The sequence below is a fragment of the Mustela nivalis genome, assembly GCF_964662115.1.
Source record: "Mustela nivalis genome assembly, chromosome: 8".
Taxonomy (NCBI): domain Eukaryota; kingdom Metazoa; phylum Chordata; class Mammalia; order Carnivora; family Mustelidae; genus Mustela; species Mustela nivalis.
This window is the reverse complement of record NC_139027.1, coordinates 14,611,056-14,636,619: the sequence shown is the minus strand read 5'-3', so window position 1 is coordinate 14,636,619 and position 25,564 is coordinate 14,611,056. Positions and strand designations below refer to the sequence as shown.

Here is a 25,564-nt window from a genome sequence, read left to right as displayed (position 1 = left end):
GAGGGTGGGGAGGTGTACAAGCAGAGGGAGCAGCAGGCAGAGAGAGAGAAGGGAAGAAGCAGGCTCCCATGCAGGACTTCATCCTAGGATCTCGGAGCTGAGCTGAGCTGAAGTGAAGGCAGCCAACTTAACAAACTGAGCCACCCAGGGATCCGTAGATTTCTGCTTTTTTAAAACCCAACGTGTCATGAAGGTGTGGCTAGAGATACTAACTATAGTTGGTATTGGGTATGCATGTAAATCCTTTATACTTCTTTAAAAACCCTTAAAAGTTTACGAATAAGACCAGAATTTTTTTTTTCCCCAGAATATTTTTCTTTTAAGTGATGGCCTAGTTTATGGGAAAGATGTCTTTCTGGTATGTTTCTTTGTAAGTCATATATAGCTTATGTATATTTATTTGACACAGTGAAGGGGGCAACACAAGCAGGAGGAGAAGCAGGCTCCCTGCTGAGCAAGGATTACTCCCCCCCCCCCCCTTGTGGGGCTCCATCCCAGGACCCCGGGATCAGGACCCAAGCCCAGGACAGTCACTTCACCAGCTGAGCCACTCAGGTGCCCCATGTATAGGTATACTTAAAAAATAGTTGATGGAGGGGCACCTGGGTGGCTCAGTGGGTTAAAACCTCTGCCTTCAGCTCTGGTCATGATCCCGGTGTCCTGGGATCAAGCCCCATATCAGGCTCTCTGCTCAGCAAGGAGCCTGGTTCCTCCTCTCTCTCTCTGCCTGCCTCTCTGCCTACTTGTGATCTCTGTCTGTCAAATAAATGAATGACATATTTAAAAACAAACAAACAAACAAAAAAACTTGATTGACTTCTACCATGTATAAGGCCATTGATTTCCAAGCTCACTTGACAATAAGAACTAATGTGTTAAGTGATTTCCAGCATGTGTATATTAAAGTATCTTCGAAGAGATAAGTAGTGAGTGGGACGTATTGAAGGAGTAAGTAACTCCTAAATATACAATAAAAATTATACATTCCTTTTTCCCAGATGTGTTACTAATAACAGTTGTGTCACAGTTTCTGGTCGTTTCCTCTGTACATACACATACGTATGTTTTTATCCTGTTTTTACAAAAGTTGAATGGTAGACTGCTTTTCACCTTACCTTTTCACTTATGTCCTGGATTTTTTTCCCCATATATGCCTAAATTTATCTCATGTTTTTAAATAGACTCATAGTTGATAATGTTATCAGTTTCCCTTCTTGTTACACACTATCCTTAGTGTTCTTCCTTTGATCCCCTCCCCCATTTCATGGAACACTGGCGTGACCAGAATAGTTTGCATAATTGTGCTACATGTTTTTTCTATCCTAATTCTGATAATAGAGAAGTTTTAAAGTCTTAACAGGTGGGCACCTGGGTGACTCAGTCGGTTAAGCATGTGCCTGTGGCTCAGGTCATGATCCCAGGGTCTTTGGAATTGAGTCCTGCGTCCAGATATCTGCTCATGTGGGGATCCTGCTTCTCCTTCACCCTGCTGCTTCCCCTGTTTGTGCACTTGCTTGCTCGCTCTCTCTGTCAAATGGATAAATTTAAAAAAAAAAAAAAAGTCTTAACAGGTAACAAGATATTAGTACATTGAAAAAACAAATTACATCCCATGGAAGTTAAGAAAAAGATTGTTTGGGAGTAGGTTTGATGGAGAAAGTGGCATTTGAGCCAAACTTTGAGTTTGCAGTATTTGCATATGAACAGATAAATGGTAAAGACCTGTTCAGGGGACTTGAATAGTAAGCTAAAGGAGATTGGGGTGGGGGGCTTAAGAGAATTGTATAATTAACAGATAAGCTGACTTTCAGTTTATGCTTGGTTGATATGGAAAAGAACGTGGAACCCTTGGAATCTTGACAGTGTAAAATCTGCCATTTTAGTAGTTTTGTCTATTAGGATATGGAAATTGGCCACAGTTACCTTACTTGCAAAGTAAGAATACAGTATCTACTTTGCTGGATAGTGGTAAGAATCAGTTATAATGTGCCTAGTACAGTCTCTGGCATCACATGGAGTGTTAAATAAATTTTGTTCCCTGGGGGCACCTGGGTGGCTTGGTTGAGCTGCTGACTCTTGATTTTAGCTCATGTCATGATATTAAGGTTTGTGAGGTCAAGCCCCATGTTGGGTTCCACACTTAACAGGGAGTCTGCTTGAGATTCTCTCCCTCTCCCCACATGTGCATGCTCACTCAAGATTTTTAAATAAAATTAAAAAAAAAAATTGTTCATTTTGGGCACCTGGGTGGCTCAGTGGGTTAAAGCCTCTGTCTTCGTCTCAGGTCATGATCCCAGGGTCCTGAGATCGAGGCCCGCATCGGGCTCTCTGCTCAGCTGGGAGCCTGCTTCCTCCTCTCTCTCCTCCTCTCTCTCTGCCTACTTGTGATCTCCACCTATCAAATAAATAAATAAAATCTTTTTTAAAAAAAATTGTTCGTTTTGGGGGATGGTATTTGCTAAAAATAGTCCAAAGCTGTTTGTGTTCATTTGGAAATCAATTTGGCGGGGGGGGGGGGGGTTTCATTGGCCACTTGTCAAAAATATGGTTGAGAAAGTAATCAGTGATACTAAGTTTATACAATAACTTAGACCCTAAGTCAGTAAACCTTGTGGAGAGTAATTACCTTTGTAAGCTGCAGTTTATAAATGTTTTGTTCAAAAAAGGAGGACTGGTTTCAGATTGTACTTATCCCTCAGGGTCCTGCTTGAATACCACCTGCTTCACATGGTCTTCTGTCGTGTTGTTATATATAAATTTTATTAAGCTTTATTATGGAACTGTTAAACTCAGAAGAAGAAGAATACATTGCATCTTCGGGTATCTATCACTGATATTCAACCTTATGTGAAATCTAATGTTTTACTTTTTTTTTTTTTTTAAGATTTTATTTTTTTATTTGACAGACAGAGATCACAAGTAGGCAGAGAGGCAGGCAGAGAGAGAGGAGGAAGCAGGCTCCCTGCCGAGCAGAGAGCCCGATGTGGGGCTCGATCCCAGGACCCTGAGATCATGACCTGAGCTGAAGGCAGAGGCTTAACCCACTGAGCCACCCAGGCGCCCCTAATGTTTTACTTTTTATAGAAGAATATTTCAAAGCAACTCCCAGACTCGAGGCCAGTTTAACCTTAAATTCTTCAGGGCGCTGAGTGGCTCAGTCAGTTAAACGTCTGACTCTTGCTCTCAGCTCAGGTTTTGATCTCAGGGTTGTGAGTTCAAGCCCCTCATTGGGCTCCACAGTGGGGATGAAGAAAAAGATTATATTATGTATATATTTGCATAAATTCTCTTCCTGATAAAGACTCACTAAAATATACATTTCACGGGGGCTGGGTGGCTTAGTCTGTTGAGCGGCTGCCTTCTGCTCAGGTCCTGATCCTGGAGTCCTGGGGTTGAGTCCTGCATTGCCCGCTCTGCTCAGTGGGGAGTCTGCTTCTCCCTCTGTCCCTCACTCCCCTCTCATGCTCTCTCTCAAATAAATAAAATCTTTTTTTTTTAAAGATTTTAAAAATCTTTTTTAAAGATTTAAAAAAAAAAAAGATTTTATTTATTGATTTGACTGAGAGAGATCCCAAGTAGGTAGAGAGGCAGGCAGAGAGGGAGGTGGAAGCAGGCTCCACACTGAGCAGAGGGCCCAATGTGGGGCTTGATCCCAGGATCCTAAATTATGACCTGAGCTGAAGGCAGAGACTTAACCCACTGAGCCAACCAGGTGCCCCATAAATAAAATCTTTTTTTTTTTTTTAAGATTTTATTTATTTATTTGTCAGAGAGAGAGAGAGCGCGTGCGCGAGCGAGCACAGGCAGACAGAATGGCAGGCAGAAGCAGAGAGAGAAGTAGGCTCCCTGCCGAGCAAGGAGTCCGATGTGGGACTCGATCCCGATGTGGGACTCGATCCCAGGACGCTGGGATCATGACCTGAGCTGAAGGCACTTGCTTAACCAAACTGAGCCACCCAGGGGTCCCAAAATCTTAAAAAAAAAACAAAAAACAAAAAAACACTTCTCTTGTGATTATTACCATTAACAAAATTCATGAATATTGTATATACTGATTTTGTATTTATATTTCCCTGATTTTCTCAAAAGCTTTTTTTTATAGTTGATTTACTAAAATCATGATTCAGAGAAGGTTTCCATAATATATTTGCCTTTGAACCTCTTAGTCTGAATAATACTCTTTTCTGTCCTCTCCCTTTTCTGTCCTCTCCCTCTCCTCTGGATTAGATGATTACTTGTGTTATCTGTTGACTTTGTGCTTTTATATTGCTCATGTTTCTGAGAAACAGTATTTAGATCTGGTGACTATTAGATTAAGGTTTAGTGGGTTACTTTTTTGAGACAATTTTTCGTAGGTGGTGATGCTGTTTCATATTTTATCATGGGACATTTATTTGCTTATTTTACTTTTAAGATGATAGCATATTAAATCACATAAAATGTTAATTTAGAAATACTCCCTTTGGGGGAGCTCATTTCATAATATATCTTTGATATTTCACTTGTATCTTTGACTCTTTAGGATCACTTTTGTGTTATCTAACAGTTTTTTCTAGCATATCGTCTTTACTTCATGTTAATTTGACCTGCTTCTCTCAGGTGTTACCTAAAAGTGTCAAAAACCAGGATTGATTGAGGTCCATTTATTTTGGAGATCTTCTAAGCAGTATTTCATATTTCAAAATAAAAGGATTTCCTTAAGCAGTATTTTATTTCTCCAAAAAAAGCAATTGTAAGAACGCCTTGTAAAACAAGAGACTTCATAAGGTCGCAGATACATGGTAATTTTCCTTTGAGAGAATTTTAAGGAAAAAAGAATATTGCTTCATATTTGCATATATGTAAGTTAAATATTTATTCTATTTTGCCTCTTTGGAAATATGTTCTCTGTGAGATTTATCCTCAGAGCTAACACAGGCTTGCATGGAAATACTTGATAAATTTGTATTTACTGTCTAAATGCTGATGTTGGAATAATCTAATTTTTGATCTTGCTAGAAGATTTGAGGTAGGGTCTTTGAAGAATTCTGGTTTCTGGAATCTATATTAATACTCAAGTGTATGTGTGCACGCACATGCATGCCAAATTTCATTCAAAATGTAAAACTTGACTTTTCCTTGGTATAGTTGAGTCAGTAATACTGACTGGGGAAACAAGCCTATATAATTACCCCATGAAGTATGTGGACAAACAGGTAGCAAATATTAAAAAATGTTAGTGTGGTTCTTGGCTCAACTACTAGACGAGCTAAGTGACTTGTTCAATACCATTAGAAAGTGTATGATTCAAGGCAAACAAAAGCAAAAATGAACTTACTGAGACTTCAAGATAAAAAAACTTACACACAGAAAGGAAACAGTCCACAAAACTGAAAGGGACCCTTGGAGAAGATATTTGCAAACGAAAGGTTAGTATCCACAGTCTATAAAGAACTTATCAAATTCAACACCCAAAAAACAGTTAATGCAGTTAAGAAATGGGCAGAAGACATCAATAGACAGTTTTCCAAAGAAGGCTTCTTTCCAGATGACTAACAGCCACATGAAACAGTGCTCAACATCATTCATCATCAGGAAAACACAAATTAAAACCAAGATGACATGCTACCTCACACCTGTCAAAATGGCTACAGTTAACAACACAAGAAACAAGAGATACTGGCCAGGATGCAGAGAAAGGGGAACCCTCTTGCACTGTTGGTGGGAATGCAAACTTGTGCAGCCACTGTGGAAAACAGTATGGAGGTTCCTCAGAAAGTTAAAAAAAGAACTACTGTGTGATCCACCAATTGTACCACTAGGTATTTACCCAGAGGATACAAAAATACTGATTCGAAGGGTATGTGCACCCCAGTGTTCATAGCAACATTATCAACAATAGCCAGACTATGAAAAGAGCCCAAATGTCCATCAACTGATTAATGGATAAAGAAGAGGTATATATATATGCAATGGAATATTACTCAGCCATCAGAAAGAATGAAATCTTGCCATTTGCAACAACATGGATGGAGCTAGAGTATATTGATGCTAAGCAGAATAAGTCAGCCAAAGAAAGACAAATACCATATGATTTCACTCATGTGTGGAAGTTAAGAAAGGAAACAGATGAGCATATGGGAGGGGGAAAAAAGAGAGGGCAACAAACCCTAAGAGACTCTTCATGACAGAGAACAAACTTAAGGGTTGATGGAGGGAGGTGGGTGGGGAATGGGCTAGATGGGTGACAGCTATTAAGGGGGGCACTTGTTACAACCAGCACTGGTTGTTGTACGTAAGTGATGATCACTGAATTCTATTCCTTGAAACCAATATTGCACTGTATGTTAACTAGAATTTAAATAAAAAATTTTCAAAGCCTCAGCATTTAAAGTTACACCTAATAAAACATATATACACACAAAAGAAAAGTGTTATGATTCAGTTCATGCCTCCAGAAAAAGTAAATTACTAGGTGTTGATGGTGATTAGCAGAAACTTGCAATGTTGGGGTGCCTGGGTGGCTTCGTTGTTAAGTACCTGCCTTCGGCTCAGGTCATGATCCCAGGGTCCTGAAATTGAGCCCCCGCATTGGGCTCCGTGCTCAGCGGGAAGCCTGCTTCTCCCTCTCCCACTCCCTCTGCTTGTGTTATTTCTCTAGCTATGTATCTCTCTGTTAAATAAATATATTTTTAATATGTTAAATAAATAAAATACTTTTTTAAAAAAAGAAAGAAACTTGCAATGTAAAATCTTTGAATGTTAATGGTCTACTACAGATACTTAAGCCTGGATAGGTTTACCTTTCTCATGGATAAGAAAAGGTATTACTAAATAAATTTGTTGGTAAATTTGCCAGAGTGGTTTAATATGCTGAAGAAATGAAGATGCTCTTAAGGACTTTAGCTCCTGTTTGTTTGCAGTGGATACCATTACAGCTCAATGATTATGTCTATTAAAAACTATCCAGGGGTGCCTGGGTGGCTCAGTCGGTTAAGTGTCTGCCTTTGGCTCAGGTCATGAACACAGGGTCCTAGGATCAAGCCCCGCATCGGGCTCCCTGCTCAGTGGGAAGTCCGCTTCTCCTTCTCCCTCTGACCCTCCCCTTTGCTCATGCTCTCTCTCTCTCTCTCTCTCTCTCTCAAAATAAAATCTTTAAAAAAAAAAAAACCAGGAAGGATGATTACTAAGAATATTTCATAAGCCTCTTAAGTAACTATTCACATTGGCTTATAGTTAATTAAGTTTTCATGTAATTTTGTGTTTTTTGTAATCGAAGCACAAGTAGCCTTCAAGTGTTACAGGACTAATATGGAAAAGTAGTGCCATTGGGAAGTTGTTATCAGACATTTTATGTTGATAAATGTCTTCTTTGTTGCAGAAAGTCTGAAGAAGAGCCTTGTTAACTATCCCATTAGAATGAGCATTGTGTATTAATATATATGAAGGATTTTTAAGCAGTTACTATCCAGATACTTGGTTTTGTGATCTGAATTTGCATTTCGTACCATAAAAAATACTAGTTTTTATTCAAGATATATTGAGCATGTATAGATAGCTAAGACACAGTTCCTAGCCCCTTTGACCCCAGAGCTTAATTTCTACTATCGCCTTAAAGTAGAACTAATTATAATACTATGAAAATGTGATTAGTGTCCTGTGGTAGTAGAAAGTGCTTTAATACCATTTATTATAGCTGTGAGTGGTTTTCCCCAACTTATTTTTTATAGTAGGCATGTGGTGAGGAATTGGATCAGATGTCTGAGAAAAATTAGTACTTTTAATCATATAAATGTACTTAATAAGGCATATTCTTGGTTTTTTTAACAAACTTACTTGAAAACCTTTTGACTTATGTGTTAGTAAATATAAAAACTCAGAACTTAACTAAGTTGTTGTTTGAGGTGCTTTATCTGTTTTTCTCAGTAATTAGCAATGATGCTGCCTACAAAAAGTTGGCTTTTTTGTTGTTAAATTTTGGAATTTCATGGGACACTGTTGTTATTTTAAGGAAACAAAGAATCAGCCTCAAAACTTAACTTTTTAATTGAGATTTACCTAGGATTACACAGTGTCTCAGCCATAGAAAAGTTTCTGTCATGTATCTTTTATAGAAACCAGATCCAGTTATTTGTTAAATAATATTGGGGTAGTTTCATGGCTTAATGTCGCAAACAAACAAACAAAAAAAGTGAAGACAGACTTTACACCCCAGGCAGTACTATATACCATAACTCTTGGATACATTTTCTTCAGATTAACATAGCCTTTTCGGTATGCGTGTCTGGATGCTAGTAGATACTCTTGTTGCTTGTTAGAAGAAAAAAGTGCTCTTTCATCCTAAAATCTAACCATTCCAGATAAAGTTGTTAAATTCATGTCCAAATTTTTTTTCTCTTACCACCAAGTGATACCAAGATTTGTAACTGCATAGGACATACAAGATTGGCATTTTTCAGGAATTTTGAGAGTCCCACTTAATGGTATATGTCACCCCCCACCCCCTAAACTTTATTCTGTTACTGATACGGAGATTATTGGCCTGAGAGTTTGTGTTTACTTTCTGTCCTGTTGTTTTGCCCACTTTCTCCTCCAGTCTAATTCATATATATTAAAATACACAGTGTCTTTCATGGTAGCACCATAACCTGCAAATCTGAGTTCGAGTGTTTATTTTGTTTTCTTTTGTATTTTAAAGTCTTTTCCTCATAACCTACTGAGTCACCTCCATTTAAATGTGACCTATATCATTCATTAGAAGAAGAAAATATTCCTGGGGATAGTATAAATGAAAAAGCTGGAAGCAAAGCCCTAATGTTTAACTTTTGGCTTGCTCATATTTGAAAGTGGATTATCTGCCTTTGATTTTTTGTGTGTGTGAAGCAGTCAAACCGAATCCACTAGAGCAAAGATCAGCAAACTATAGTCCAGATCCAGCCCACAACCTGTGGTTTTTGGTTCACTTTCTAGAATTGGTTTTTAGATTTTTAAGTGGTTGGGTGGAAAAAGAGCAACATTTTGTTACACATAAAAAATACGCGAAATCCAGATTTCACTATTCATAAGTAAAGTTTTATTAGGACACATTCATGCTCATTTATTTTGATATCTGTGGTAGCTTTTGTGCTACAGAGGTGTCGTTGAGAACAGAGGTCATATGACCTGCCAAAGCTAAAACCATCTGGCTCTTCACTGAAAGTTTGTTGACCCCTGCCCTGGGGCATGATTCACCACAAAAGAAAGAATGGATCCTTGAGACTACGCACATTTATCTGGAGGTTCTTTAACTCACAACCTCATTTACTTCGACCATAGATTAAAACCTGGAAGTAACCAAAGAAAGGCTTCAGTAAATCTCAGGTCCTTCTTTACTCTTGAGAAAATTTCTTGTTTTCTACTCTGGTGTTTTCATTTTTCTTTTCTTTTCTTTTCTTTTTTTTTTTTTTTTAGTTTTATTTATTTATTTATTTATTTGACAGATCACAAGTAGGCAGAGAGGCAGGCAGAGAGAGGGGGGGAAGCAGGCTTCCTGCGGAGCAGAGAAACTGATGCAGGGCTCGATCCCAGGACCCTAAGATCATGACCTGAGTTGAAGGCAGAGGCTTTAACCCACTGAGCCACCCAGGCGCCCCTGTTTTCATTTTTCCTTTTTTTTAAAATTTTTATTTATTTATTTATTTATTTATTAAATATTTTTATTTATTTATTTATTTGGGAGAGATACAGTGAGAGAGAGAGCATGAGAGGCGAGAAGGTCAGAGGGAAAAGCAGACTCCCCATGGAGCTGGGAGCCCGATGCGGGACTCGATCCCAGGACTCCGGGACCGTGACCCGAGCCAAAGGCAGTTGCTCACCAACTGAGCCACCCAGGTGCCCTGTTTTCATTTTTCTTAATAAAAATCTCCCTCTGGGACCCCTGGCTGCTGAGCCACCCAGTCAGTTGAGCGTCTGTCTGCCTTTGACTTTGGTCATGATCCCAGAGTCCTGGGATCAGGTCCTGTGTTGGGCTCCTTGCTCATCAGGGACCTTGCTTCTCCCTTTGCCTGCCATTCTCCCTGGCAGGGTTTTCTTTCTCTTTCTCTTTAATAAATAAATAAAATCTTATAAACAGATTCCTCTTCTTTCTCTCATGGACTTGTAGAAAGGTAATACAATACAGATAAATAGATGAAAAAAAAATGGTGTACTCTGATCACTTAAGGAGTGTATGAATTTTGGGTTATTTCAGTCTTTTTTGTGTTTTCAAATACTTACTTGAAAGCACACAAGTGAGTGTGAGTGGGAGGAAGTGCAGAGGGAGAGGGAGAAGCAGACTCCCCTCTGAGCTCGGATCCCCAGCACCAAGCTCGCAGGACTCCATCCCAGGACCCCCAGATCATGACCTGAGCCAAAATCAGATGCTTCATCGACTGAGCAACCCAGCCTCCTCTCCTTTCAGTCTTTCTTAATGTTACCATCTAAGCATTTTCTTAATTTCAAATTCAAATATTTTTAGTAGTTACATGATACTCCATTTTATAAATGTGTTGTATGGCGGTTATGTGGTTTATAATTTCAGAATTTCTGTAATCTGCAAGCACCACTACTGCAAGCATGCTTGTAATAAAGCTTTATATATAAATAAATATATAAATATATTTGTCTTTACAGGTTGTTTCCTTTTGGAGACTTCTCAGTTTCCAGCATCTCTGGTTGCCCCAAAGTCTGTCCTTTGGTTCTTCAAACCTTTAAGACTGGATTCTTTATAGGAAATTTGGCACCCTACCTCCAAACCCAGGCCTGTCCTCAGGCAAAAAAAAAAAAAAAAAAAAGGCCAGGGGCACCTGGGTGGCTCAGTTGGTTAAACAACTGCCTTTGGCTCAGGTCATGGTCCCAGAGTCCTGGAATCGGGTCCCACATTGGGCTCCCAGCTCCATGGGGAGTCTGCTTCACCCTCTGACCTCCCCTCTCATGCTCTCTCTCACTTTGTCTCTCTCTCTCTCTCTCTCTCAAAATAAATAAATAAAAATCTTTAAAAAAAAAAAAAAGGCCATTAAAAAACTCACTCTATGCCAGTCCTTTCTTTTAAGTGTAGACTCTCTTCCAGTTTGGTTTTTTGTTGTTTTCTATTACCTTCAGGTTTCTGTTTGTCCAGAGTATATAGATATCTGCAGAGGATTTAGGTTAAAGGAGCTATACCTCCAATTACCGGGAAACCTGTGCGATTCATTTTAACTCTTTTTTAAGAACAGTGACCATATTTTAACTTTTTTTTTTTTCTTTCTATAAAATCTAACACATTGAAGATGTCCAGTAAAAGCTTACTGAGTAAATGAAAGGGTGAATAAAATACTCATTTTGTGAAAACCATTAATGAATCCAGCTTTTCTAACAAGAAAATAGCTTCTCTGCCATCCATATAACTTTTTTGATATAGTATCTGTTCAGATCTTTTGCCCATTTTTAAATTGGGTTATTTTTAAAGATTTAATTTATTTATTTGGCAGATCGCAAGTAGGCAGAGAGGGAGGCAGTTGGGGAGGGAAGCAGGCTCCCCGTTGAGCAGAGAGCCCTTTGTGGGGCTCCATCACAGGACCCTGAGATCATGACCTGAGCTGAAGTCGGAGGCTTAACCCCCTGAGCGACCCAGGCGCCCTGGGTTATTATTTTTTGAGAATTTTTTTTGAAGAGTTTATTTATTTGATGGAGAGACAGTTCGGGAACACAAGCATGGGGAATGGGAGAGGGAGAAGCAGGCTCCCCACTGAGCAGGAGCCTGGTAGTGGCTTGATCCCAGGGCTAAAGGCAGTCACTTAACGATTGAGTAGTCACCCAGGCTTCCCAAGAGTTTTTAAATACATTCTTGATACAAGTCCTGTATTGGGATATGTGATTTCCAAATATTTTTCTCCTGGTCTGTGGTCTTTTCATTATCATCAGTGGCTTTCGTATAGCGTGTTTTTATTGATGAAGTCAAATTTTTTAGACATTGGTTTTTCTTTTATTGACTCTGGTTTTGATGTTAAAAATCATTACCAGATGCTAGGTCACACAGCTTTTCTGTTGTTCGAGAAATCTTATAATATTAGGTGTTACATTTAGGTGTATGATCTATTAGTTAATCTTTACATTAAGATGTAAGGAATGTGTTGAGGTTCATTTTTTGCATATGGATATATCATTGTTCAAGTATCATTTGATGAAAAGATTGAAGAGCTTATTTATTTATTTATTAAAGATTTTATTTATTTATTTGACAGAGAGAGATCACAGTAGACAGAGAGGCAGGCAGAGAGAGAGGAAGGGAAGCAGGCTCCCCGCTGAGCAGAGAGCCCTTTTTTAAAAAAGATTTTTATTTTCATGTTTTTATTTCACAGAGAGATCATAAGTAGGCAGAGAGAGAGGGGGAAGCAGGCTCCCCGCCAAGCAGAGAGCCTGATACGAGGCTCGATCCCAGGAGCCTGAAATCATGACCTGAGCCGAAGGCAGAGGCTTAACCCACTGAGCCACCCAGGCACCCCAATAGCTAACTTTTAAAAAAAATTTTATTTTTATGTAAGGTCTATACCTAACGTGGGACTTGAGCTTACAACCCCAAGAACAAGAGTTGGATGTTCTATGGACTGGCACTTTAATAGCTCAGTTATGAACGCTTATGTACCCAGCACCAATTTAAGTGTTCTTTGTTACCTTTTTCAGCTTTACGGTAAGCCATGTGGCAGGTGCTACTGTTACCCTCCCATGAAGAAACTGGGAAAAAAGTTTAGGTTACTTGTCCAGAGTTCTAGAGCTAGTAAGCTGTGAGAACTATAATTTGAATACAGTTGTGTCCCCTTGTAAGCTTAGGAGTTTGACCTTTATAAGTCAAGGATTAAAATATATGAGTTACATGAACAAAGTATAATTCAGAAAGATAAGTGATTACACTTTGGAGATTAGATTATATGATGGGAATATGGGAGAGGATCATCATATTTTAGGTAAGAGATGGTGGTAGTCTAAACAGTCAGACAGCTGGTGGGGCACCTGGATGGCACAGTTGGTGAAGCGTCCACCTCTTTGATTTTGACTCAGGTCATGGTTTCTGGGTGGTGAGATCAAGCCTTGTGCAGGAGCTGAACCCGGGGCAGGGAACTTGCTTCAGATTTTCTCTCTGCCTTTCCCTCTGCTCCACCCCCCCCCCAAAAAAAAACCTTAAAAAAAAAAAACTCATAATAATAACCAGACAGATGGAAAATAGTTAGATATAAGTGAGGTTGATATTAGTGATAGGATATTGGTGTAAGAAAGGAAAGAATTAAGTTATAAGTGGGGAAGAAAGAAGAGTAAAGTTGAAATTTTGCCCAGGGAATGGGAGGAAGGAGATAATTGGAAATTTTTATGAGGAGAGAGATTTTTGTTCATAAATAGAAATGTTAGAACCAGGGTCCTAAGCATATATGTAACAGTGAGAGTGGATTAGATTGCACAGGATAAAGGGTAGAGAGGAGACCACCATGGATAGAGTACTAGGAAACACTAACATTTAAAATGAGTTGAAGAGACAAATGGAAGTCTGGGAAGAAGCCTGAGAAAAAGCAGCTGGGGGTGGGGGGGCAGTGTGAGTAGAAGAATTTTAAGAGACAAAGTGGGAACAAAGAACTCCTCCCTTACAGGAAGGACGGAGTGCTTTGTAATGTCACATGCTATGGATTTTTAAAAAGAAAGAGACTGATTGGGGGAAATAATAGGATTATATTGTAAGACCCAAAAGCTCAGAAAGCTAAATTTGTAGTGGCCTCAGTGTTGAGTGATTTTTCCGCCACAGTGCTTAACTGTAGGAGGTAAGGGCCTCTGACTCTAGAACACATTGTCATGTGAATGATAAACTAAACAATTAGAAAAGGAAAGACAAAATACACTTTAGTTTTAGTGTAAGGAGAAAGGAAAGGAGCACCTCTTAAGGAAATTTCAATACGTTAAGTGAAATTTTTTTTTTATCATTGGTATCAGATCTACAAATAATGAAGTGCTGAGAAGTTTTGAAAAATGTTAACTGAGGTAAAAAAGTAATTTTGTAATTGGAACTATAACAAAAAATAAACTATTTTAGTATTTGAGCTTGCTTCTTTTCTTCTTTACTTTCCGTCTATTTTGTTCAACTAGTAGGGGTTTCTCTTGATACACAGACTAGCCCAAGAACTTTTGACCCCAGGGTTTTAATTTTAATATAGATTGCTATTATGTGCTTTCTTTAGGAAAATCTGTCTTCATAGAGAAATCAGTTTTTGCCCGTCTCCGCTCATGCTAATAGCAGTAATAGCAGCAATGTAATATAAAAATATTTGATGCAGTCTATTTAAATTTTTCTTTTTACTAATTTTTGTTTTTGTTATTCAACAGGTTTGATCTGTGGATGAAATGAATCATGATTTTCAAGCTCTTGCATTAGAATCTCGGGGAATGGGAGAGGTAAATATTTATTAATACTGAGAATGTGTACATCACATTGATTATTTGAGCCATTGAGACTTATTCTTGAAAACCATAAGTATTCTTGAAAATAGTGGTTATGTCTTCCACATGTGGGTTTTTTAAAATCTTGGATTATATAGTTTTATAGTTGTGGTGATTTCAGTTTTTGTTTTTTTAACCCCTAGTGGTAATTTTTAGTGAGATTGTGTCTAGTTGATTTGATTGACTTGGTTTAGATCATGTTTTATATTTTGGTAATGAACAATAATTACTTTGCTCTGAAAAGAGCCTTTCTTTATCCTTGTCCTGCTGTTTTATATATGTATGCTGTTTGCTTTTGCCATACTTAATTGTTCACTATTCTCTCTTCTAAAAAAAAAAAAACTCTCCTTGTTCAGTGTTTGCTTAATAAACTTCTAATCCTCTACAAGACTGTACTGAGAAATGAGTCTTATCTATTGTCCCATTGCTATCTGTAGAATTACTTCCTCTTCTGACTTCTCATAGATCTTTGTACATATTTTTATTATATTACTTTGTTACAGTTTTTATATTAGTCTCTTATATAGGTTGTTAGCTTTGAATGACTGACCATAGTGAGCATTCTGAATTTTTTAACAGATTTTATCAGTCCTGTTAAATATATGATTTTCATTGGGGCATTCCATTTAACTGCACCATTACATAATTTAAGGCATGAAAAATGCTTAGTTTTTCATAAACCTAAAGAATATTTAGAAAACTTTAATTGCTTATAAAAACCCTTGTGGTCACATCTTTATTTTGTCGTGTTCTGTAGTACTAACATAGTTGGACTTTGCTAATAGAACATAACCATGAACAGACATAAGATGTGTAATAACTGCTTGCTCCTGGAGATTATTTTACTTTGGTAGATTAGAGACCTTCCTGAGACTCACTCCATCCAATGCTGTGCTCTTCAGATGCAGAAAAAGAGTCCAGTCACTCCTCTGGGCCACAAGAGGGCACCCTGCAGCTAGCTAACCCTTCCCTTCTTCAGAACAGCGTTTTCCAAAGAGTTTGTCATTTTCAGAGGACTGATTTAAGGGTGAGTTAAGGTGCTTAAGCATAAGTATTGCCAAAGTAAACTTGTTAGTCTAGTGCATAAGGTAAAATTATGGTCCCTAAGAAAGATTTGAAAGAGGGAATAATTTTTTAGTCAAACAACAACAAACTAGAGCTTCACTGCAGTACAGTGGCTACTTAGGCTTTATTTACGCTATGGGCGAATAAAAAGAAGCAGTTGAAAAGGGCTTTTTGTTTCCTTCCCTGCTACTTGTTTTCTTAGGTTATTCTGCTTTCTAAAGAAGACCAGTCTTAAAAGCAGGTTTGAACAGTGTTTCAGCCAAGTCTGTGACAAACTTGAACTTGTTTTCTTTTTTAAGATTTTATTTATTTGACAGACAGAGATCACAGGCAGAGAGGCAGGCAGGGGGTGGGGCAGGCTCCCCGCTGAGCAGAAAGCCCTTTGTGGGGCTCTATCCCAGGACTCTGGGATCATGACCCGAGCCAAAGGTAGAGGCTTTAACCCACTGAGCCACCCAGGCACCCCGCGAACTTGAAAGAGCAAGTGAAGTCACACCATTAACTTAATTCTCTTAGACCGACCCTCCCCTCCAAGCACTTTACTTCCTACATCTACATTGTATGTGTATTTACCGATTGGCTTATTTCCCCCCTCCCTTTCCAAATAGTTGATAAAGGTAAAGACATCTTTGCAGGTAAAAAACAAAGTTATGATCAGAAACAGTTGGAAGAGTTTCGTTAGTTATTTGGGGGTGGAGGAAGTATACTTGAGGTTTTTTGGGAAAAGAAGCTGGGTTGGAATAGTATGTTAATCTAAACTTAAAGCTAGGCTTTCTTAATGGAAATTTCAGATATGCCGAGTAAAAATGGCTAGGATAAAAGTGGCTAGGGTTAAGACTGCCTGCTTTTTTGGGCAGATAGCAGTACATCAGTGCTTCTGTGAACTTCATTCAGTAGAAATGTATTTTTAAATAAGCTGTTATCACTAATTATTTTTTCTTAACAGTTTACCAGCTAATTCTGTTACCTCTAAGAGATAGCTAAGAAACCTCAGGTTTCTGTCTCTGGGTTCTCTCTCCCACAAGCCTTTCTATCTTTCCTCATCTCACAGGCAGCAGGGAACCTTCTGGGATTTCCTTCTTTGCCTGTCTCTCTCTCACCAGTCTTCTCCTCCTTTCCTGACAGGTGAGGTTTTTTTTTTTTTTTTTTTTTTATCCCAGAATTCATTCATTTTAATTAATTAAAAAATAGCCCTGAGTTTCTGGCTCTTCAGTTTTCTAAAATTGCTTGTTTATTTTTTTAATGTGACATCTTTTTTTAAAGCATTGCCCTATTCTTGACTTTTTCTTCAAAAATAAAGTTTTCTTTATTATATCTTAAATTGTTTAGATCTTTAATGTAGGAAGCACTGCATTATGTATAGGACTGTTTTCAAATGTACTGGGTTTTATAGATTGAGATACTTTTGCTGGCCCATCATCAGAAGGGCAGTTTTTCTATTTGGTCATCCAGAAATGGGAACAGATCTGTATTCATCCATTCATAAACTCATTCTTTCCATATTTTTCATAGCATGTTCTTGTCAAAAAACACTGATTTGTATTACATCATATTGCTTAAAAAGAGCAAAGGTAATTCATAGGAGGTTGGACTCAGCTTCATTAGTATCGTATATTAAAACCACACTGCAGAGACACATATCTGTTATTTTATATGCACGCTTTATGTTCCTGTTTATTTTTTTTAAATAGGGGGAAAGAGGCCTCTACCTGAAATTTTTTAGGAAACCCAGAATTTAACTTTAAGTCACTGAGTTAATGTGTTTTATTTGGGGAATATTCATAGCTTAGTATGATAAATAATGCTCCCTCTTTTCTTATACAGTATGTGTGTATGTATGTATGTATTTATTTATTAAGGTTTTATTTATTTATTTGGCAGAGAGAAAGAGAAGTCACAAGGAGGCAGAGAGGCAGGCAGGGGGCGGGGAGGAGCAGGCTCCCTGCTGAGCAGAGTGTCTGATGTGGGGCTCCATGCCAGGACCCCAGGACCATGAACTGAGCTGAAGGCAGAGGCTTAACCCACTGAGCTACCCAGGCACCCCAGTACACAGTAATATTTAAAGAAAATTATGTGCCAAGATCCCAGGTGGTGTGGTGAAGTGGAATACTGGATAGGGAAGTAAGGAGACTTCTGTTTTCCCTGATCTACCACTAGTGCTATGACCTCAAGTAAGACGGCTTCTTTGAAGACAGTAATAAGAATTACCTTTTGTATGAATTATATGTATCTCAAATGTTACAGCTCTGACCTGAGCTTTTAGGGATGACTGGAATGGAAACCAGCTACTTGAAGACCGATCATAGTTTTGTCTACATAAATCTTTATCTTAACTATTTTACCTTAAACTTTATCCACTATAATGAATACCCACATTATATAGGCTGAATAGCTTGATAATACCATTAAAGTTTATTATATCTAGTGGTATTCTACTGAGAATTTTCAGAAATGCTGATGATTTAGACTGATTGAAAAGAACCATCTTCTGTGGTAGTTACGTGTAAAGAGAATGAGCCGTGTAATTATACAGATTGATAGATTCACTTCCTGATGCTGCCACTTACTAGTCACATGTATAACGTTGGTTCTGTTTCCTCATGCAGAATGGGACTGTATTAGGCATCTGTTGTTTATTTCATGATCCACCTATAATACTCAGATGGACTTGAAAATATAATGAATAATGACAGTTCTTAAATCAGCCAGTTAAATGTTGCTGGTTAGTATGTAACTTATATTTTACAGTATTAGAAGATTACTAATTTTTAGTAGTAAAGATATCTAATACTTATGTGTCTGCTGTGTGCTAGATACTGTTCTAAGCAGTTTACATAAGCTATTTCATTCTAGCCTCAAGAAGCTCATGACAGTTGCTTTGTTATTATACTTAGAGATGAGGAAACTGAGACTCAGAATGGTTAATTAACTGGCCCAAGATGATGTATAGTAGTGATGGAATGGATGCCTTGACTATTTACAATAATGCTTCCTATTGGAAGTGATGACGTCTACTGTTTTCTGTTAAAGCATATTAGGAATGGAGAAGATTTGGTGAAGTTGTAAGATTTGAAAAAATGAAAAAGTATTGCTTTCTTTTATTAACAGAAGAGATTAAAGTCTGCAGGAGCACTCTTCTGGGGTTCTAAAGAATTACCTTGTGTTTTTTTTTTGGTGTCTACAGATTTAGTTATTAACATTTGTGCCCCTCTTTTCTGAATTTCCATTTATAGAGAGAGTCATCTTACATCCTGATTTGCCCAGACAGTCCGGATACATATCTGTTGTCATGGCATAATTATTATTATTACTGTTTTTTTAAGTTTTATTTATATGACAGGAAGAGAGAGAGAGGGAATACAAGCAGGGGGAATGGGAGAGGGAGAAGCAAACTCCCCGCTGAGCAGGGAGCTTGATGTGGGGCTTGATCTCAGGTGCCCTTGTCATGGTATAATTATTAATAGCACCCCCTTCCTCAAAAGTGTCCCACTTTGGATTTTTATGAACACCTTAATTTAAAACACCATATTGCAGACATAAAGCCTTTCAAATTTTTTTGATTCTTAGGATTATGTTAATTTGGTTGGTTATGTGATTTTTTTATGTAACAATTTGCATTTAAAAAATCAAGTGTACCTCTAAAATTCTAGAGGAATTTATTACATATTTTGAGGCAGCATGCTAGGTTTTGAGTGATTTCTTTGAAGATGGAGAGGGCAAGCCATAAATGCTTCTTGAAAGAAAGAACTAATAAAATGGTGGACAGTTGGGGGATGAATTTGTATGTTCACCCTGTCGTTTCTGACTTGGGAGGACAGAGTTGCAAGTTGACAAATACTGAATTGATTGACCTTGGTTTAAAGCTTCTGTGAATTATGGAACTAATACAAAGTGGTAGTGGATCATGTATTGTACAGATCTTTAAGATCTCTTAGCCCTTGTTTTCTGTAATATTCTTCCCCATTTCTACTGTAGTAAAAGAGTCTCCAGGGGCAAATCTCTATTGCTATTCCAACCAGCATACTGCCTAAAATCTTTTTTTTTTAACTGTTCTATCCTGAATTATTGCCTTCCCCTATGTTTAGCTCATTTTAATTTTATTCTTGATCACAACTAGTAGTTTCTGAAAGTATTTGGAATCATGTCTAAACTGTCACAAAAAGTTGTTTCTAGAAAGCACAGGCCTCAGTCAGAAGAAGTGTTAATTTTATTAACTACCAAATTGTTTTCCTGTGCATGATAACTTACACATATTTGCAAAATGAAAAGATATTCTTAGTATAGTGCTTGGCAGAAAGTAGGCATATTGGATAAGTGCTTAACTTTTTTTTTTTCCTGGTTGTATAATTTTGTATTTTAAAGCAGGGATATATGAACTTTCTCTACTAAAGCACTGCATGGCACTTTATCACAAAGGCTTTGGAATGGTCTCAGAGTTTCTATTATTTCTGCTACCTTAGAAGATTAGTTTTAAGTCTTAGAAGACTTCTGTGTCTATGATGACTGCTTCTATTAAGTCAAAATTTTATTCTCAATCCTTATTTGTTACTGTTACTTTAATATGAGTCTTTTCATGATGTATGAGATAAGTTTATTTTCTCAGGAACCATAATTTTAAGGATTAAGTTGGGTTTTACTATGTTCAGTTATTTATATCAAGTATAGTGTTTTAGTATTATATTAATCAGCTTTGCATTTTGTTTGACCTTTTATAGTGAGATTTAAAACAACAGCAACAAAAACCCCGAAGGAAGAGGTTGCAGATTATTGTTTAAAATGTCTGTGCTTTAAATACAAATCATTTGCAGCCCAGGATGTTCCTAATGTGGAAAAATGATTCTTTTTAAAATAGCAGAAGTTGCTTTCCTTTAAGATCAAATCTATTTAGTTTAGCAAAAAATCTGTAGATTAGGAACATGCACAAATTGAACTTTCCCCCCTGCCTTCAAAGCTGCTTCTGTAGTACTACCATTTACCTTATTACCCAAATTTAAAATTTTATCAGTCTCCTCCCCATTTGTAATCAGATTCTATTGACTGCTACTAAATACAGATAACTCTCAAACCATTTTATTTTTCTAGTTCTTTCTGTTACTACCCTATTTCAGTTCTTACCATCTTGGCCCTGTCATAGTTCTGTTAAACTGATTTCCTTGTCTGTAGTCTAGAATATCCATTATTCTTATAGCTTACAACTTGAGTTGTTTTCTGAAATGTAATGTCACTCTTAACAACCTCTCTGGATTCCCTTTACTTCAAAGTAATGTGTACTTTCTTTAGCTTGTCTTTAAGTCTCCTCAGGATCTGATCAAGAAAGCTTTACCAGCATCATCTTTGACATGCTCTCATCTGTTCATCCATCTCATACCTTGTTGTACACACAGTGCAATTTATTACGTTGGGCCTTTGTTCATGATATGCTTTATCTTCCTCGCCTTCCACTCACACTTTCACCACCCACCACCCCCAGTTTTATTTCTCAGATCCAGTTCAGGTTTAATGGAGTTGGTTTTATTACATTTAGTATGTTTGTGAGCTCTCTGAAGATAAGGTTACCAAGACCCTAAGGAGGCAAACACAGGTAATTTAGTGTGATAAGTGTAGTGTAAAAAGTATACGGGTTTAATTATGAGCACTGAAAGACAGGGTACCTAATTAAGGGCTGAGAGGGAGGAGGTCTTAAGAATGCTTATTTAAAATGCCAAATGCATGTCTCAGAAAACCAGTCTCTTGTTTTCAAACAGACATATCCCCAGTCCATCTTCTCTGAGTTTCAGGGAAGGTTGAGAGGAGAGGCTTGGATAAGTATCATTAGGAATTAGCCAGATGTACATTTTGAATAATCAGTGAATCATTGTATCAGCACAGTTTTAATGTGCTGTGTGTGTCATATATGTGGTAGATAAAGCATGGGGCTTTTAGATTATTTCAGAAGTATTTGAGGTTCCTTTCTGTGTGTCTTCCACCATCCATAGGTTCCTGATTTGGAATTGATAGATTGCTAGCATTCCAGACCTAGGAAGAGTCATGAAGTTAACTTCCATTGAATAAGTGAAGATGAATTTTCTATCATGGAAGCTGTGGCATAGGAGGTGATCCAAGGGCAGTCCTTGGAAGTAAAGGAGAGGTTTTCATCTTTTTATATAGATGTTTTTATTTATATTGAGTACAAAATTTAGTAAGTTTTTTGAAAAAATTTTACAAAGAAAGTCACATGGTGGTAAAACCATTTTAAATATATAGACAAGTCAGGAGGGGACTTTGACTAGGGTTCAGGTTTTTAAATTACTAGAGCCAGTCCCCAAACATTAAGTTGGGATTATTTTCTTTTTAACAAAACAAAATAGAAAATAGTTCTCTCTGAATTTTCCTTAGTATTGAAAACTAATTTCATATTGGTGGTAAGTTTGCTTTCACAAACCACGTAGAATTAGAATAAATTTGCAATTAGAATGAAACTTAAATTAATATTTTTTCCCTCCCGAATAGCTTTTGCCTACCAAAAAGTTTTGGGAACCTGATGATTCAACAAAAGATGGACAAAAAGGCATATTTCTTGGGGATGATGAGTGGAGAGAGACTGCCTGGGGAACTTCTCGTAAGTTATTGCTGTTATGTGTGAGAATTACGACTTGATTTGAATTTTTTGAAACCCTGCCTATCCCGAGACAGTATTTAGAGCAAATTTGTGATGTCTTTGTTGAAAATTGTTTAAGTCATTATAATGTATATTTTTTAAATATAAATTAACCCTTATCTAATGGTCTGCTTGATAATTAGAAGCATTTGTCACAGTAAAATACTACTGGATGATAAACTAACCTTAAATTTTGAGTGTAAATTACCTGGGTGTTTCTTTATTCGCCCTCTGCCCGCCCCCCCTACCCTTGTGCTTTCTCTTTCTCTTTCAAAAATAAATTTAAAAAAATTTTTTTTAAGATTTTTTTTTTTTTTTTTTTTTTTAATTTGTCAGAGAGAACAAGTAGGGAGAGCTGCAGCCAGAGAGAAAACAGGCTCCCCACTGAGCAAGGAGCCTGATGTGGGACTCAGTCCCAGGATCCTGAGATCATGACCTGGGCTGAAGGCATACACTTCACTGACTGAGCCACCCAGGTGTCCCAAATACAGTCTTTAAAATAAAATAACGTGTGCTTGAAAACTTGACTGGCAGAAATGTTTTGATTTTTATTTTGAAGGTTGAGTGCTTAATTACTTTATTTACTAGAACCAACTATTTTTTAAAGCATCTGAAGCAAAACATCTTGAGCACAACATGGTAATGAGAGATTATTTCTAAGATGAATGGTTGGGAAGTATTTTTGGTATGTTATATTTGGAGGACAAGCAATAAAACATTTAAGCAACATACTTACACACTTCTTTTAGTGTCAAGTTTGTATTTTGAATTTCTTGTGCCACTTCCTTTTGTAACTTAACTTTTTTTAGTTGTAGGGATAAAATTTTACAGATAAATATTAGTCTTTACCCAGAGATATGAGGAAGTTAGGAATGAATAAAAAATAAGTTATTTTGTTTATAGAACAAACATTTATTGAATGCCCAGTATGTACAGATATGAGTAAGATATTCCTTGTTCTAGAGGAATTGTTCTAAAGAAGAGTCTTTCCATGACTGCAAGAGACTTTATCATATAGTTAGTTTCTCTAGATGAAGTTACCTTTTCACCCTCATGTTCATCTGTTTTTTTGCTCACTTTAACTCTTTACCCTTCATATCACTTCCTTTGGAATTCACTCTAACACTGGGAAGGATTAATGCCCCTTATTTCTGTTTCCATAGTATCCTGGATCATTTTTAATGATGCACTTTTACTCTTTTATGATTGCCTTATATTAAACCCGTGATCTCTTTGAGGGCAGGAACTGTCTTTTTCTTGGATTCCCCATACAAAGTACAATGCCCAGCATACAAGAGACTATAAACCAACATTTGAAGTATATTAATGAATGGGTGAATGATTGAATGAAATATAATAATGACTAATCCCTTGTGGATAAAGGTACTACAATGGAAATGTTTTAATATGCCTTAAAAAAGTAGTAGTCACTTAAAAACATAGGGTTAATGAAATGATGACTGAGTACCACTGTGATAGTTCAGCCTCTTTTTTTTTTTTTTTAAAGATTTTATTTATTTATTTGACAGAGAGAAATCACAAGTAGATGGAGAGGCAGGCAGAGAGAGAGGGAAGCAGGCTCCCCGCTGAGCAGAGAGCCCAATGTGGGGCTCGATCTCAGGACCCCGAGATCATGACCTGAGCCGAAGGCAGCGGCTTAACCCATTGAGCCACCCAGGCGCCCCTGATAGTTCAGCCTCTTAAGGACTAGACTTAATATTGAGTATTAGATGTGATAACAAATGAACCAGAGTTAGCTTACTGGTGCCTTAAAAAAATTTTTTTTGGTAAGTCTATTTGAATGTTGCCTCAAATGTTTTATATTTGTATTCCATTTGTTCTCTAATCTTAAACATTGTTTTTTTTCTTCTTGTTATAAAAATGTAGAAAAGGGAGGCAAAGTGGGGGGCTTAGGAGGGTAGAGAAGGGAAAAAATGAAACAAGATGGGATTAGGAGGGAGACAAACCATAAGAGACTTTGTTGTTATTAAAAGATTTTTATTTATTTATTTGAGAGAGAGAAATCACAAGTAGGCAGAGAGGCTGGCAGAGAGAGAGGGAGAAGCAGGCTCCCTGCCGAGCAGAAAGCCTGATGCCGGTTGTGATCCCAAGACCCTGGGATCATGACCTGAGCCGAAGGCCAATGCTTAACCAACTGAGCCACCCAGGTGGCCCTCCATAAGAGACTCTTAATCTCACAAAACAAACTGAGGGTTGGTGGGGGTAGGTAGGGAGAGGGTAGTTGGGTTATGGACATTGGGGAAGGTATGTGTTATGGTGAGTGCTGGGAAGTGTATAAGCCTGACAATTCACAGACTTGTACCCCTGGGGCTAATAATGCATTATATGTTAAATTTTTTAAAAAGCGTACAAAATGTATAGAAAGGTATTCATACCAGAGGAATAATTTTTTTGTTAAAAATGAAACCCTTTAAACTGGGAGGGACTTTTATTTATTTATTTTAAAAGATTTTATTTATTTGAGAGAGAGCAAGCTGGGGGAGCTGCAGGCAAAGGGAAAGGAGAAGAAGGCTTCCTGTCAAGCAGGGAGCCCAATGTGGTGCTTGATCCCAGGGCTCTGGGATCATGACTTGAGCTGAAGACCCGATGCTTAACCAACTGAGCCACCCAGGAGCCCCTAGAAGGGACTTCTAAAAATAATGTTTAGGTGACAGTTTTTACACCAAGAATAGAAATTCTCTGATATTAACTGATTTTTTTCCAAACTTGTTTGTGTTTATAGTTGTACAGCCATGTGTTCTGAATCCATCCAGTATATATAACTATGAGCTTGATGTGTGCCCCTTCCAGTTTAGGAGTTACTTTTATTCTTCTAGGTTTCACTTCTAAAGATTTTTGGTTTGAATTATAATGAATCATTAAGAAAGCTTTAACATTTAACAAGATGCTTATTGGCAGCTGAGCCTTCAGGTTAACGTTTCTGTCTCCATTGACCTTTCTGGTTTGACAGCTTTTTACTTTTTTTTTTTTTTAAAAACCAAATGACTTGCTTTCTGTGTTGCCAAGAAGTGTGCCCAGGCCAGCGAGTCTCAGCAGTATGAAAGCTTTTTTTCAGGATCATAATAACATTCAAAATAAAACAGGATGCTGATTTTTTACCTTAATATGTTAATTTATGTAGATACATTTTGATTAATTTAAAAGTACAAATGTATAATTGTGTTCTTCCTTCCAAACAGACCATTCAATGTCCCAGCCTATTATGGTACAGAGAAGATCTGGACAGGGTTTTCATGGAAACAGTGAAGTAAATGCAATACTGTCTCCGCGATCAGAAAGTGGAGGCCTTGGTGTGAGCATGGTAGAATATGTATTAAGTTCTTCTCCTGCTGATAAATTGGATTCTCGATTTAGGAAGGGAACTTTTGTAAGTATTTTGAATAAAGA

General features: G+C 37.5%; 1 protein-coding gene across 16 annotated transcripts in view; it reads left to right on the top strand.

The window, feature by feature from the left end:
- Nucleotides 1-25,564, top strand: part of PUM2 (pumilio RNA binding family member 2) — a 103,400-nt gene that overhangs the window by 11,465 nt on the left and 66,371 nt on the right. For 8 of the 16 annotated variants that reach the window (XM_082744198.1, XM_082744197.1, XM_082744196.1 and 5 more), the window contains exons 2-4: nt 14,341-14,409; nt 22,009-22,117; nt 25,357-25,544. In XM_082744198.1, coding sequence (XP_082600324.1) covers nt 14,359-14,409; nt 22,009-22,117; nt 25,357-25,544 — 348 coding nt within the window. In that variant the 5' untranslated portion in view covers nt 14,341-14,358. Of the gene's footprint in view, nt 1-14,340; nt 14,410-15,354; nt 15,482-22,008; nt 22,118-25,356; nt 25,545-25,564 lie in introns of those variants that run through there. The other 8 variants (XM_082744194.1, XM_082744193.1, XM_082744206.1 and 5 more) reach the window with 3 other exon arrangements.